This window comes from Rattus norvegicus, chromosome 12 (assembly GCF_036323735.1).
Source record: "Rattus norvegicus strain BN/NHsdMcwi chromosome 12, GRCr8, whole genome shotgun sequence".
NCBI classification, from domain to species: domain Eukaryota; kingdom Metazoa; phylum Chordata; class Mammalia; order Rodentia; family Muridae; genus Rattus; species Rattus norvegicus.
In genome coordinates, this window is record NC_086030.1 from 38,142,824 (window position 1) to 38,157,169 (window position 14,346).

General features: G+C 51.1%; 2 protein-coding genes and 1 non-coding gene across 3 annotated transcripts in view; 1 reads left to right on the forward strand and 2 right to left on the reverse strand.

Moving 5' to 3' along the window:
- Positions 1 to 505: 505 nt before the first annotated feature.
- On the reverse strand, positions 506 to 3,807 carry Ogfod2 (2-oxoglutarate and iron-dependent oxygenase domain containing 2). Its single transcript, NM_001105927.2, has 7 exons — positions 3,664 to 3,807; positions 3,291 to 3,347; positions 2,807 to 2,920; positions 2,607 to 2,706; positions 1,847 to 1,974; positions 1,411 to 1,668; positions 506 to 1,341 (listed from the first exon to the last, which is right to left on the reverse strand). The coding sequence occupies exons 1-7, from the start codon at positions 3,790 to 3,792 to the stop codon at positions 1,078 to 1,080; spliced, it is 1,050 nt and encodes a 349-aa protein (NP_001099397.1). The 5' UTR covers positions 3,793 to 3,807; the 3' UTR covers positions 506 to 1,077.
- Positions 3,808 to 3,835: 28 nt separating this feature from the next.
- The window catches only part of Abcb9 (ATP binding cassette subfamily B member 9), a 46,204-nt gene continuing 35,693 nt past the window's right edge, over positions 3,836 to 14,346 (forward strand). Inside the window, exons 1-2 of the mRNA XM_063271610.1 lie at positions 3,836 to 3,963; positions 4,063 to 4,148. The gene's annotated coding sequence lies outside the window, so the exon portion shown is untranslated. The remainder of the gene's footprint in view (positions 3,964 to 4,062; positions 4,149 to 14,346) is intronic.
- Positions 8,711 to 8,814, reverse strand: LOC120096094 (U6 spliceosomal RNA). The gene has a single exon (XR_005492127.1). It is a non-coding gene; the product is annotated as a U6 spliceosomal RNA (small nuclear RNA).

Sequence of the window (14,346 nt, forward strand, 5' to 3'; positions counted from 1 at the left end):
GGATCCTAGGTTCCGCCTCTAGGGAGCCCATCTCTAACAAGGATCCTTGAACCTGCCTCCACGTGAGTAGGAGACAGTCATGGCCCAGCGCCATCCGCGAGTCCGCCGGTTCTCTCTCCTGAAAGCCACACTTCTAGTCTTCCGGTTTGTCCACTCCCCCAGACTGAGAGCTTCGCCAAGGTAAGATGTCTGGAGTTTGCAACATCACTCAGTACTAGAGATCTCAAACCCATTTCCCCTCCAGGAGCCCATGGGTCATGACAACCAATTAGGCTCGGTGTGCTGCTAGACTCTCTTCCATCTTCTTTTTGCAGTTAGAATGGAGGCTGGTGTTACTGTATCTTGCCATTTTCCCAGAGAAGCTGGAATCAAGACTTATGAGAGAAGTCCCCAGGATTCCAAACATGTGACCCAAACAGTGCGCACAGCTATGTACACCCCTCATCCAATCTCGGAACCACCGATTGCAAGCTCTTAAATAACAATAGTAATCAGAGGGCTGTTATAAAGTGCTTTATAAACATCAACTCCTTGGGCAGTCACAACAACCAGGGCCCTAGATAGTCCAGAGGTGCACAGCTGGGCATGCCAGCTAGAAAGTCTGGACCCCCATCCTCCACTCTCCAGCATTGCTGATAGTCAGAGCAGTGAACTTAAGTTCCCGGAGCCACCCTCTCTGAGGTAGATGTCTGCTGAGACACCCCCGCCCCCCTCCAGCCCCCTTGCTATCCAGTCCCATCTCTGAGCCACTGACTTCCTCCTCACTCAGAGCTCCCCAGGGCTGAGGCTGAGGCCAGACGTCATTAGATGAAAACCTAGATGAAAACCATGTCTTTTCCTGGCTTCTTCTCTTCCTGGGCCTGCCCTGCCCTGGACCCTCAGTACTTTAACTCAAGCAAGGCTTATCTCTCAGCAGCTCTGCCTTACTACAGATCATCCGTCCAAAGAATGACCCAGAAGTCTGCGTGTCCTTCTGACCTGAGCGATGGTGTGGCCACAGAGTTTATTTCTGCCCTCCCTGCCCAAGATGGCAAGTTTTTTGCTGCCACAGCGCCGACAACTCCGGGAAAACCAGGCTCAAGTCAACATACATACATCCACCATGGCAGGCTCCTCACGGGTGAAGCCGTCACCGAAACCCTCATCATCCACCAGGTCTGGCTTCTGGCAGCACATGGGACAGAGGCTATTCCGAACGGCAGATGCTCGGAGCCACACGACAAGGTTCCAGCGCTCTCCCGTGCTCAGGGGCCGGGCCCCATGCAGCTGGCCGCCACGGTGCAGGATACCATGGCCTACCACGTGATCCACTTCCAGGGTCTCCGTCAGGGCTTCAGGTGCCTGCGGATGGGTGCGGTTCAGGCAGGAGCACTCACGCCTGCCCGGCCCGACCTGGTGGGTCTCACTCACCTGGAAGAAGCCCCCAAAGTATAGGGCACCCCCTGTGAAGTCCTTGCCCAGAGCCACATTGAGGGTGAGCTCGGCGTTATCGTAGTGACAGCCCAGCTCCAGGTCCTGGCCCAGTGCATACTTGACCACAAAGGCACGGTGGCTATCGAGGTGGCCCCCACCGCAGTCTGGGTACAGCAAGGCCATCAGCGGCAGCAGGAAGCGTTCCCGAAGCGGTGTCACCAGTGGGTCGTCTAGGCCTAACTCATGCATCAGGACCTAGGAAGGAGTCCCGGGAGCTTCAGTCTGCGTTCCCACATCTTTGCTAAAGATGTCGCTGAGGGCAAGTGGTGGTCTTTGAGTTCAGAGCGGGGCAGGCAGCCTGCCTGCCACCGCAGAGGAGCCTCCCACCCGAGCTGCTCTCCCGCCCTGGATGCACAAGCAAGGCCTCACCCACCCCGTGGTTGTTCATGGTGTTGGGCCTTCCCTTGGGCATGTCCGACTGCTCAAAATGCTCCAGCTCCTCCAGCAGGGTCTGGCAGAACTTGGCAGAGAACACTGGCACCCGATAAATGCGCTTCTCCTCTGAAGAGGGAGGGGCAGACGGTGAGCCTGGAGCTGCGACTCAATGCCCTCATGAACCAGCCTGTCATCTTACTGCCTGTTTCTTCTGTACAATGGGGACAGTGACTTAACTGCCCTGACCCTAGTGAGGGCTCAGTGAGTGAATGGTGGAATGGATGAATTAACGAATAAGTGAGATGCCCTACTCCAGGCAGACTGGTCCCACTGGTCTTTGCAGTTTCTCATATCTCCCATTTTTAGACCAGAGATTCAAGGTTAATAAAATGCTCAGCTCTGCATGGCTTTGCTGCCGCAGGCCTTCAATCCTAGCACTTGTGAGGCAGAGACGGGAGTAGCTCTATGAATTTGAGGCCAGCCTGGTCTACAGATTGAGCTCCAGGACAGCCACAGCTACACAGAGAAACCTTGTCTGGAACCCCTGCCCCACAAAGAAACCCACCCAGCCTCCCATATTCAAGAATCTCTGGGGGTTGGGGATTCAGCTCAGAGGCAGAGCGCTTGCCTGGCAAGGGCAAGGCCCTGGGTTCGGGCCTTTTTTTCGGAGTTCCCCAGCTCCAAAAAAAAGAAAAGAAAAAAAAAGATCTCTGGCTCCCCCCATCCCCACCCAGTGCCAGCAGGTGATGGGGCCTTACCCGACACTGTCTCCAGGCGCTGGAGAAGGCCCTCAAGATCTGCGCCTGGGGACCCGCTATATTCAGCTGCAGCCTTAAATTCAGGGGCCAGAGCAGCATCCTGGGAGCAGAGCACCAGGCACTATGTAAAGTTGGCCCCCACCAGAGAGCAACCTCCTCCTCGGCCAGCCCCCAAGCTCCCTCCCAGGCAGGCCTAGTACCTGCAGTGAGCTGTAGACCTCAGGCCTTGCCGGGTGGTAAGAGCTGGCGATGACAGCCTTCCTGGCAGCTGATTCCTGTCCCAGCCTTCGGCGACGCCCGACCTCCTGCTCAAGCTGGGCCAGCAAAGGGAGTTACAAACCAGTCTCCCACTTCCAAAGCCATTTTACAGGTTGAAGACATTGAGGCCCAGGAAGACCAAAGTGGAGCCTAGGCTGGAGGATAAGTCTCCCTATACTTCTGAACCTGCCAAGGTCCACTGCAGGTGTCAAGGTGACCTAACAGCCTTTGAAATAGGGGTGATGGTCCCGTCTATCCCACTCAGCTGTTGAAAAGGGGATGCCATAGGCAATTTAGTCTTTCACGATCTCCTTCCTGAACCAGGATCTAGAAGTGGGGGTGAGTGGAAGCAGGAACAGAAAGAAGAGGGCTAAGAAGTCTGTCAGGGTCAAGGACTCCAGAGAAAGGGTTGGTGGGGTACGTTACCTCCTCCAAGAGTTGCTGGAAGTCCCTGGGGGTGACACAGCCACGGCTGCGCAGGAGCTGCAAGGGGAAAGGCCAGTTAGCAGGAAGGACTACGTGACCCTAGGCGAGCGAATAAACATCTGTGAGCTTCAGCGCCCCCCCACCCTTGTCATGCAGATGAGAGTGACGGGGTCATCGAGAGATCAGGGAAAATTTCTGCCCACTGTACTCCGCACACATGTTCTCAGCTTACTAGGCAGCCGCCATCCGGCCGCGACAGGCCAAGTGTGCACACGCGATTTGCACCTCGGGAAAAGCCATTCCTGATGTCCGGGCCCCTCCTGCGCTTGATGCCGCCCCTACTTACCCACCTCACCCCACCCCAGCCCCTCACCGGGCCGTAGTCACGGCGCAGCTGCTGCTCGTCCCTGAAGCGAAGATGCAGCCCGTAGCGCGCCACATACAAGTTCTGGGAGCAGAAGCAGGCGCAGCGGCAGAAGCGCCGCGGGGCGGCCGTCGCCATGGTGAAGCGGCCGCACCAGCTTCGGTAGCGGTACTTCCGTATACGTCACCGCTGAGGGCGTGGCGCCGGCAGTCCAGGGGCCGCTGAGAACTCCTAATTGCAGATAATCACGCAGACTGGGCAGGAAGGAGTAGAAAGACACTTGCCGGGAGAGGCGGTTTCCCCAGCACAGTACGGACGAGCGGCCCCCGATTTACAGCGGGGTGAGATGGGACAGTCACAGTGCGGGACTGAAAGCCTTTATTTAAACGCTGCCCTGTCTCCTACTAGAAATTTCTTGGCGGAGCCTCCTGACGCTGCGTGCAAGACAGGACGGTTATGGATTCCTAGATGAGACCACGGCGCCGGCTGTGCTGGTGAGCTCGGGGTGGGCATTCACCGTTCGTCCCTGCCTGCCCCAGAGGGTGTCTCCACGAAAACGCTCCGTTCGGTGTCACATCCGGCCACTCTCCTGTAGGATGCAGTGGGCCGGGGAAGGGCGTGTCTGTGGCGGTCACGCCCCTCCTCCTGGTCAAGTTCAAGTATTTGTGTTGAAGTTTTCCTGGGCGTGCGCCCTCGCCTCAGGAAGACGCCCTACTCACTGCGAATGCAGCGGGCATCCCGGGTCAGGTCTGCAGAGCGGTGTGGCTCACGGATATCCAAGGTGCCTAGAAAGGAGGAAGTCGTGTCGCCTGGAACTGATCCCTGAACCCTGCTCAGTTTCAAATGGGCATGGAAGTGGCAAAGTCCTTATCCCAGATCAGCTCCCACCCCTAGAGCACACATCACGAAAGGTACCAGCCTGTGTCATGAAACTAAGGCACAGTAACGCAGGTCTGACTCATGTATCAGGAGTGTGCCCCGTGAGTGCCCTCAGGCCCTCCCACCATAGGGGTCTTTGAGTGAAGGAACCCAGTGGCGACTTCTCTTTGGGCTGCATTGGTATGGTTTCGCTCATTGTCTCTGTGAATCTCGATAGGGTCACACAACGGATGCACCTTGTGTAGCTACATCTTCACGTTGCCATCACATGTGCTCACTGGCAATCAATCTCCACGTCCAGAAGTGTCTCCCACTGATGTCACGTGCCCTCATATAGGCGTTCACCCACACACATCCACATCCCACCGGATGGCACATCCCAGGTTCCTTTTTCAACAGCAAGCCCAGCCCTGTCCTGCCTGTGACCGTGAAAGAAACCCGGGACCTCAGTGGGAGGGAGTGTGGCCTTCACAGCCTGTGACTTGGGGTCTGGTCTTCCTTTCCAGCCGTGATCACCTTTGGAGATCAGGTTCCAGCTCCCTAAATCCCCATGCCCTTCCTAAAACCATAGGTGACTACAGGTGGCCCTTGGTCTTTGGGCAAAGCTTACAATAGCCTGTTTGGTTTGCTCACTAGCTGCACCAGAGCAGTGAGACTCTTCTATGTGTAAGTGTGCAAGGAATGCATGTGACCATGAGCCAGTGTGCCAAGTTACAAACTCCTTGCCTGGGGCTGCCGTAACTAATTACCCAAAACTGATTGGCTTAAAAACAGCAGACATTCTCTCATGATTCTGGTGGCCAGAAGTTCAAAGTCAAGAATTGACAAGCCCTAGCTTCCGTGAGAGAATCAGGCAGAACTGGCCTCCTTCAAGGAACTCAGAAGGTACGTCAGGCTCCGTATCTTCAGGCTTCTGTGGTGTCTGGCAAGGTTACATCTCTCCAGCCCAGTGCTTCTCAACGTACCTAAGGCTCCTGCCCTTTAATATAGTTCCTCGTGACTGACACCCAGCCATAAAGTGATTTTTATTACTGTTCCATAACTGTAAATTTCCTGTCGTTATGAATCGTAGCGTAAGTATCTGTGTTTTCTGATGGTCTTAGGCGACCCTTGATAAAAATGTTGCTAGAGTAGTGGGGTTGGGGATTTAGCTCAGTGGTAGAGCGCTTGCCTAGGAAGCGCAAGGCCCTGGGTTCGGTCCCCAGCTCCGGAAAAAAAAAATGTTGCTAGATCTCCCAAAGGGGTAGTGACCCACAGGTTGAGAACTACTGCCCCAGCATCGATGTGGCTTCATAGTTTTGTCTCCTATGTGCAGCCCTCTTGTAGGCCTGCAGTCACAGCCCAGGAGACACAAAGACAAGATGATCCCTGGGGCTCAATGACCCGCCTAGAGGAAATGAGCTTTAGTGAGAACCACTGAGGAAGATCTGATATCAACCTCTGACCCCCACACAACATGCACACATGTACCTGAACACGCCCAAAGGAGCATCGGTGATGTCCTCAGTGTTGCCTGTGGGCAGTTTCGTCTTCCCAATTTCTATTCTTGACACAGGAAGGTGAGCGGCAAGAGGGTTCATCAGACTGGCCCATCTAAGGTCACACAACTTGTGAATGGTAGATTTGGAACCGAGCTCAAGCCTGACACCCCAGGGTTGTTGTTCCTAAAGGGACATCCCAGTCTCCAGCAGTATACCTCCTTTCAGATAGGAGGTCGCTGGGCCACCGACACTCTGATCCCAAAGAACAGGACTATGCAAACCCACTCCCTCTGCAGGAACTCTTACAACTTGCCAAGAAGGTGTTTGAAGTTTCACATCTGTCTTGATTTCCCTAGAAACTCCTGCCACCCAGAAAGAAACCCATTTACTCTTCTCCAAATTCATTATTGCCCTGCCTGCCCACTCCCCGTCAGGAGACCCAGGATGTCCAGTTCCCCAGATGGCCACTGTGCCTTACCTGACTGAATTTCGTGGATTACAGAAGTTTGCAGGCCCAATGGGTCCATTTGTCCCTTTAGATTGTGCCTCCCCTTAGCACCACCCCTCCATGCAAACAGTGTCCCTATCCCCCTGCCCCAGTCCAGGTCAGTCACTAAGGGGAGCAGGTGAAGAAACGTCACAGGAAGCTCTGAGTCATGTGTCCAGTTGGGCAGCACTGACCTGGGTCTCCTGTGACCCCTCATACACATACAATACATCTTCAATTCTGTGTGTGTGTGTGTGTGTGTGTGTGTGTGTGTGTGTGTGTGTGTGTGTAGGCATGTGTACATGCACACAGGTGCCCTCAGAGCTGGAACTGCAAGTCGTTGACAGCTGCCTGGTTTGGGTGCTGGGAACCAAACTCAGGTCCTCTCTTATTTATTTACTGTCGCTTCGTGGGGTGTGCACGTGCACACTGTGGAGGTCAAGGGACAGCTTTGGAGCTGGTTCTCGCTTTACGTCTTGATGCAGATTCTGGGACATCAGATCCTTGCAGCTTAGACATGGTGGGCCCACCTTGCAGCCCCTCGAGTGTAGTCTTTGAAAGACATATGTTCTGCGCCTAGATTCGTCTCTGTGCACATGGATGTATAACTGTCCTTCTACTATCATTGACAAGATCACCCTTTCTCCCCTGTATTGTCTCCGTTCTCTTCTCAAAGGTGGTGTGACAGTGTCTGTGGGTTTATCTCTGGGCTCTCTGTCCTGTTCCATTGGACTCTTGACTCTTCAACCAGTGCCACAATGTCTTGGTGACTGGAATCTTCATGGTAACTTTTTAAAACGTCCTGTCTTGATACTTTATGTTTACAAGCGTCTTTCCTGCATACGGATTCATGTGCTACACGCATGCAGTACCCACAGAGACCAGAAGAGGGCGCTAGATCCCCGGGAACCGGAGAACAGAGGGTGCGAGGCACTGAACCCAGGTCCTGTGCAAGCCCGCACTCATAGCCAGTGAGCCGTCTCCCCAACCACCTCATTCCACAGCACTCCTTCATGTTCTTTCTTTTTCTTGTTTCTTTGTAACCCACCTCAATCCGTAAACCGTCAGTTCATGAGTTCAGTAGCTTGGGTGGGTCCAGGGGACTCACCACACTCCTCCCTGTCCTCCAGGAGGTCATTCCTTTTGCCCTCTTCCATGATTCTCCTTGAGCCTCAGTGGCAAGGTTGATAAGGACGTCCCATTTAGGGGTGGGCACTTGGTAGTCACTTTATCCTCAGCGCCTGTCCCGTTGTGAGACTCCACTGCTTACTCCAGCGAGAACCTTCCCCGGCAAGGCGAAGAGCCGCGCTAATCTAGGTGTAGAAGCGCGGATATTTAGACACCGCAGCTTGTCCTGTTATCCAGCAAAACGACAGTCGGTTCCTCACTAGGGCCTGTACTTCCTGAGCCACGCAGGCTTGGGGGCAGGTTTACATTCTGTGCTGGCTGGTTTTTTAATGTCAACTTGACACAAGCTAGAGGCATCTTGGAGGAGGGAGAGTCCGTTGAGAAAAATGGAAGCCTCAGTCGAGAAATTGGGCGCGGAGGTATGCCTATAGGGCATTTCCTTAACGAGTGATTGATGTGGCGGGAGCACAGTACACTAGGGGTGGCGCCACCCCTGCGCTGGTGGCCCTGCAAGCTATAAGAAGGCAGGATGAGCGGGGTCGTGGCACCGGTGAGGTCATCAGCATTTCTCCGCCCTGTGCATTAGCTCCTCCCACCAGGTCCCTGCCTTACTTGAGTTCTTGCCCTGGCTTTCCTCAGCGGTGCTCTCTGCTACCTGGATGCGCAAGTGAAATAAACCCTTTTCTCCACAATTTGCTCTTGGTCACGGTATTTCATCGCGGCGACAGAAACTCTAAGACACTACCAGATAGGAATCCCCTTCTGAGGATCAAGCCTCAAATTCAATTAGAAAGTGGTGGGTTAGCCCCACGACAGTCGGACCAGCGAATGCATCTTGTCCAGCATGTGGGCATTACAGCCACCGTACTCGCCAAGTGATGACGCCATGGAGGGTATCCAGCCTACTGACCTGTGTCTTTTTTTTTTTTTTCCTTCTTCTTCTTCTTTTTTCTTTTTTTCGGAGCTGGGGACTGAACCCAGGGCCTTGCGCTTGCTAGGCAAGCGCTCTACCACTGAGCTAAATCCCCAACCCCGACCTGTGTCTTTTAATTGGGGAATTGGTATTCTGGTTATTTTTTTTTTAAATATGGAACGCTTCACGAATTTGCGTGTCATCCTTGCGCAGGGGCCATGCTAATCTCTGTATCGTTCCAATTTTAGTATATGTGCTGCCGAAGCGAGCACGGTATTCTGGTTATTATCGGAGAGTGTGTCGGTGGATTTTGTTGTGTCTCCGTGTGGGGGCCTTTTCTTCTCTTGCATAGTATTCCATATGGTTTCTTCTTTCCTGGGGCCTTCTGGACGGATTTAAATGATTTTCCTTTCCGTTCTGAAAATTCCTTCAAGCGTCTTCTGCAGAATTGGCTTAGTGGTTTTGGTCGTTTAGTTTCTTTTTTTTTTTTTTTTTAAAGATTTATTTTATTATATATAAGTACACTGTAGCTGTCTTCAGATACACCAGAAGAGGGCATCGGATCTCTTTACAGATGGTTGTGAGCCACCATGTGGTTGCTGGGAATTGAACTCATGACCTCTGGAAGAACAGTCGGGTGTTCTTAACCACTGAGCCATCTCTCCAGCCCGTTTAGTTTCTTTTTAATCACAACAAGTTTCTTATTTTTCCTTCCATGGCGTGAAGTGGAAACTTAAGGGTTCTTTGGAAGGTCGGTTGTGTGAGGATATTCTGTCAGGGCACACAGGCGAGGGAGTGTTTTCCAGAAGCAGATGCAAGCGAAAGGTTGTTTTGTTAAAGCAGGCACATGAAGGAACGTTTCCCCAAAGTGGACACAGGTGAAAGACTAAGGCATGGATTCGTGAAGGAACCTTTCCTTGAAGCAGGAGGGAGGATGTTCTGCTAAAGCAAGCATGTGAAAGGACACGTGATGAAGGATTCTTTGCTAACCACACGCATGTATTGGTCCGCCTTACATGTATAGTCCAGCTGCCTTTGTCAAGACGCCATAGAGAGAAATGCACCGAAAAACCTCTGCTGGTGTGTTGTGGCTTCTCGTCCCTTCCCTGGACTCCGGTTGATTAGCAGAGTAATGCTTGCTGAGGCAAGACCCGTGGAGGACACGAGATGTTTGGAGGACCAAACAGTGATGGAGGCTGAGCTTGGCTTGTTTACATAGCTGAATGCTTGCTTCCGTGTCTTCGTTGATTTTCATTTCGCTGAGAGAGAGCCACAGCCCAGAACTCTTGCTGACTTCCTTCCTGGTCCCTCCTGCTGACTCTGCCAGTTCGGCTGAGGCCTGGCTTCTCCGCTAGGTATCGCCATCAATGCTGACTGGTGTTTGCTACCCCAGCTCTACTGAACTGAATGAACTGCTGACATAGCCGTGACGTGTTTGTGAGTGGATCGAGCTGCCGCTGCTAACATATAAACCGGACTGCCGATTTCCATACAACACAGAGGGGAGTTGCTCCAAAGAACCTTTCTAAACAGGTCCACTTCCCTTCCCCTCCCCAACCCTGTACCCCCTATACCCTTTCTTTTCCACTACCCCTGGTGGGTAGTGGGCTACAAGGGAGAGAATAAAGCCTTAAAGTAGGCTTTATAAAAACTAAAGTTACAAGAACAAATAATTTTGTTGTTCAGAACTTGAAATACACCATTCCAAGCAGCCCTTCAGGCTTTCGAAGTTTCAGAGAAACAGTCCAATGGCCCGTCATTGTGATGTGACCTGATGTTTCCTACTTCATGTTTTCAATATAGTTTCTTTGTTCTCTATGTGTGGCGTTTGATTTCAGGATGCTAAGGGGAGGTTCTTTTCTGGTCCTGTCTGCCTGGTGTCTATCCCTGGGAGATTTTCCCAACTCAGGGAAACTGTTGTGATTATTTTGACAATTTTTTTAAAGATTTATTTTATTCATTATATAAGTATACCGTGGCTGTCTTGAGACACACCAGAAGAGGGCATCAGATCCCGTTACAGACGGTTGTGAGCCACCATGTGGTTGCTGGGATTTGAACTCAGGACCTCGGGAAGAGCAGTTCAGTGCTCTTAACCACTGAACCATCTCTCCAGCCCTTTGACAATGTTTTTATGTGCTTTTTGAACAAGATTCTTTCTTCTATGCCTGTAACCCGTATATTTAGTCTTTTTGGAGTATGGCACACATGTTAGATTCTCACTGGTACCTTATTATTATTTTAGTTTTATCCTTGTTGGATTGCTATGCTTCTCCACTGTCTTCAAATTCAGGAGCTCTCACCTCCTTAACTGCTCTGCTGCTGAGATTTCCTACGTAGGTTGCCCCCTAGCATTTCAGAGTTTTGGCCTTGGTCTCTCCTTGTAGAATTTTTCTTTCCTATCATCCATTGCCCCCTGTATCCGTCTTTGAACATCTTTATCATTATTTTGAGTTCTCTGTCTGGGATATCCTATAACTCGCTCTTGCTAGATGCCATTGCCCTAGGATTAGTCCTGCTGTTTGGTTTTGGAGGACTTAACATTGTCTTGCTGCCTCCTGTTTCTTACCTCCCTGTGTGGGAATTCACACACATGGCATTAGTTTGTTATTTTATTTTTCATGTATTTCTTTCTTTTGCCAGCTATATGCTTTCCCTTGAAGTGTACGCGGCATTCACGTGTAACTTGGATGTGTTGAGTCCATGGTCTAGAGAACATTTGCTCCCTCCGGGAGCTCAGGGTGCCTGGTGTAAGCTCTCTTGGATTCTCTGACTGGATTAACTCAGGGAGCAACGACAGCCATTGCTTCCCCACTCAGCAAATGTCACCCCAACCATTTAACCCCAGAGGCTTCTCTGCCTTCAATAACTGTTGAAGGATAAACAGCCAAGCACCATGGAGGACTGTCTGATTTTAATGAACGAGACTGGGAGTGGGAAGAAGTAGGGTGGCAGATGATAAAGATTGAGTATTAAAGAGACCTTGGAAATATGGAGGTGAGGAAAGTAGCTGAGAGGGGAACCAGTGGCCCCCAGAGCCTAGAGGTTGTTAAAGTTATGCAAGGTTATAACTCAGTAGTAAAACGATGCGGCTGGAGAGATGGCTGACAGAGCACCAGCCGCTCTCCCACAGCATCCGAGTTTGGTTCCCAGCAGCACCTACATGGTGGCTCACAGCTATCTGTAACTCTGCTTCCAGGGGGATCGTCTGGCCTTTGCAGGCATCAGGCCTGCAAGAGGAGCACAGACATAGATGCAGGCAAAACACCCATGCTCACGAAACTAAAGAGTAAGGCCATGTGTGCGGCACAGTCACTTGGGAGGGAGGCAGAAGCAGGTTGGAGCTCTGAGTTTGAGGCCAGCCTGGTCTACAGAGCAAGTTCCAGTACAACCAGGGAGAGGGGCGGGGCTTGTCTGTGAAACTGAAATAAATAAGTAAATAGATAAATAGATAGAGTGATAGATAGACAGGTAGATAGATTTAAAAAAAAATGGAGCTGGAAAGATGGCTCTGGGATTAAGAGCACTGACTCCTCCTGCAAAGAACTGAAGTTCCCAGCAACCACATCAGACAGCTCCCAACCACGTGTGACTCTAATATTCTCTTTGGCCTCCTTGGGCACTGCACTTAGGTACACATCTCTCTCTGTCTCTCTCTCTGTCTCTGTCTCTCTCTCTCTCTCAAATAAAAAGAGGAGGGATAAGAATGACAGATAACAGAAAGATGAGGGGAGAGATGAGGCGTGGCCTCCATGAGCAGGGTCCTAACCATAAAATGACAACCAGACAGACAGATGGACAGAAGAGAAACAGAAGCAAAAGGAGCTGGAGAAATCTGTGCGGGAGTGGAGATTGAACAAGAGAAAAGAGGGCCCAGAAGATACACTGTGCGTGACATGCGACACACCTGGGCTGACCTGACAGGTGACGCCTCCAGCCCCCTCACCCCCACTCTAAGAGGTTTCAGGGGTCCTTGTGGCAGAGGGGAGAATGGGAGGCCCTAGTCTCTGGATTCTGGGGTGTGGGGGAGTGTTCTAAGCCCGTTCTTGGTTCCGTGGACCCCTGCTATCCACAGTAGAATTTCCAGTTCCTGCCCAAGTCCAGTGAAGGTGGGGAGGTCATGTTTTAAAAATGTCAAGTCTTTGGGGCTACCTATTTTTTTAATCCGTTTTAGAGAGACATTCCATCCTAGAATTCCCAACAAGAAGGGCTAACTTTTCCTCTCTGAACGCATGCCTGGGTTGTAAAATAACCACAGTAGTCTCCCACTTTAAAATAGATGTTTTATTTTATGTGTATAAGTGTGTTTATGGTGTGCATAGCTGAGTACCACTGTGTGCAGCCCCATGGAGACCACAACAAGGCATCAGGTCCCCAGGAACTGGACTTCCAGAGAGTTGTGAGCAGCCAGCCATTGGGTGCAGCGAACGGAGCCTGACTCCTCAGAAGAGCAGCCGGGACTCTTTTTTTTTTTTTTTTTTTTTTTTTCTTTTTTTCGGAGCTGGGGACCGAACCCAGGGCCTTGCACTTGCTAGGCAAGCACTCTACCACTGAGCTAAATCCCCAACCCCACAGCCGGGACTCTTAACCGCTGAGGAACCCTGTTTCCCCTTTCAGTAGCCACTTTATCGAGATACACACCGTGCATGGTAGAACTCACTTGTTTACAGGGAAATTGAGTAAGGGTTGCTTTTTTACAGGTTTGCTGAATTGTGCGACTGCCACTACAATCAGTGAAACATCTCTCACCCCCAGAGATGACCCACTAGCCGTCACTCACCTGGTTCTGGTCCATGGTCACCTGAGTCTGTCTGTCTCTGGAACTACACTGGAGGTGGTGGCTTTTCACCCCAGGGGCTGAGTGGACAGAATGCTAAAAAGGAACCTCACGAGTTTTCCGGGTTGGTGGCACATAGCTTTAGTCCAGGACTCTGGAGGCAGAGGCAAGCGGAGCTCTGAGAGTTTGAGGGAGCCTGGTCTACAGAGTGAGTTCAAGGACAGCCAGAGAAACCCTGTCTCCAAAAACGAAGTATCTCACTATAATGACAGACTATGGAAAAGGGTACAGGTTTTAGAAACCTGCCCCTGGCAGAGGGAACAAGCTATGTAGGGACAGCCTGTAAGAGGAGTTGCAAGCTCGAGATGCAGAAGGGAAGCCCCTGTGTAGACACACACAGCCAAACCCACGTGCCCCCACCATCACTCTTACAGCTTCTCTTTACTGAATGTTTACTTACTTTATGGGTGTGTGTGTATGTGTGTGATTTCCTGTGTGTGTGTGTATGTGTGATTTCCTGTGTGTGTACATGTGTATGATTTCCTGTGTGTGTGTATATGTGTGTGATTTCCTGTGTGTGTGTATATGCGTGTGATTTCCTGTGTGTATATGCGTGTGATTTCCTCTGTGTGTGTGTGTGAGAGAGATTTCCTCTGTGTGTGTATGTGTATATGTGTGTGTGATTTCCTGTGTGTGTGTGTGTGATTTCCTCTGTGTGTGTGATTTCCTCTGTGTGTGTATGTGTATATGTGTGTGTGATTTACTGTGTGTGTGATTTCCTCTGTGTGTGTGTGATTTCCTGTGTGTGTGTATGTGTATATGTGTGTGTGATTTCCTCTGTGTGTGTGTGTGATTTCCTGTGTGTGTGTATGTGTATATGTGTGTGATTTCCTCTGTGTGTGTGTGTGATTTCCTCTGTGTGTGTATGTGTGTGTATATGTGTGTGTGATTTCCTGTATGCTTGTGTGTGTGATTTCCTGTGTGTGTGTTATGTGTATATGTGTGTGATTTCCTGTGTGTGTGTGTG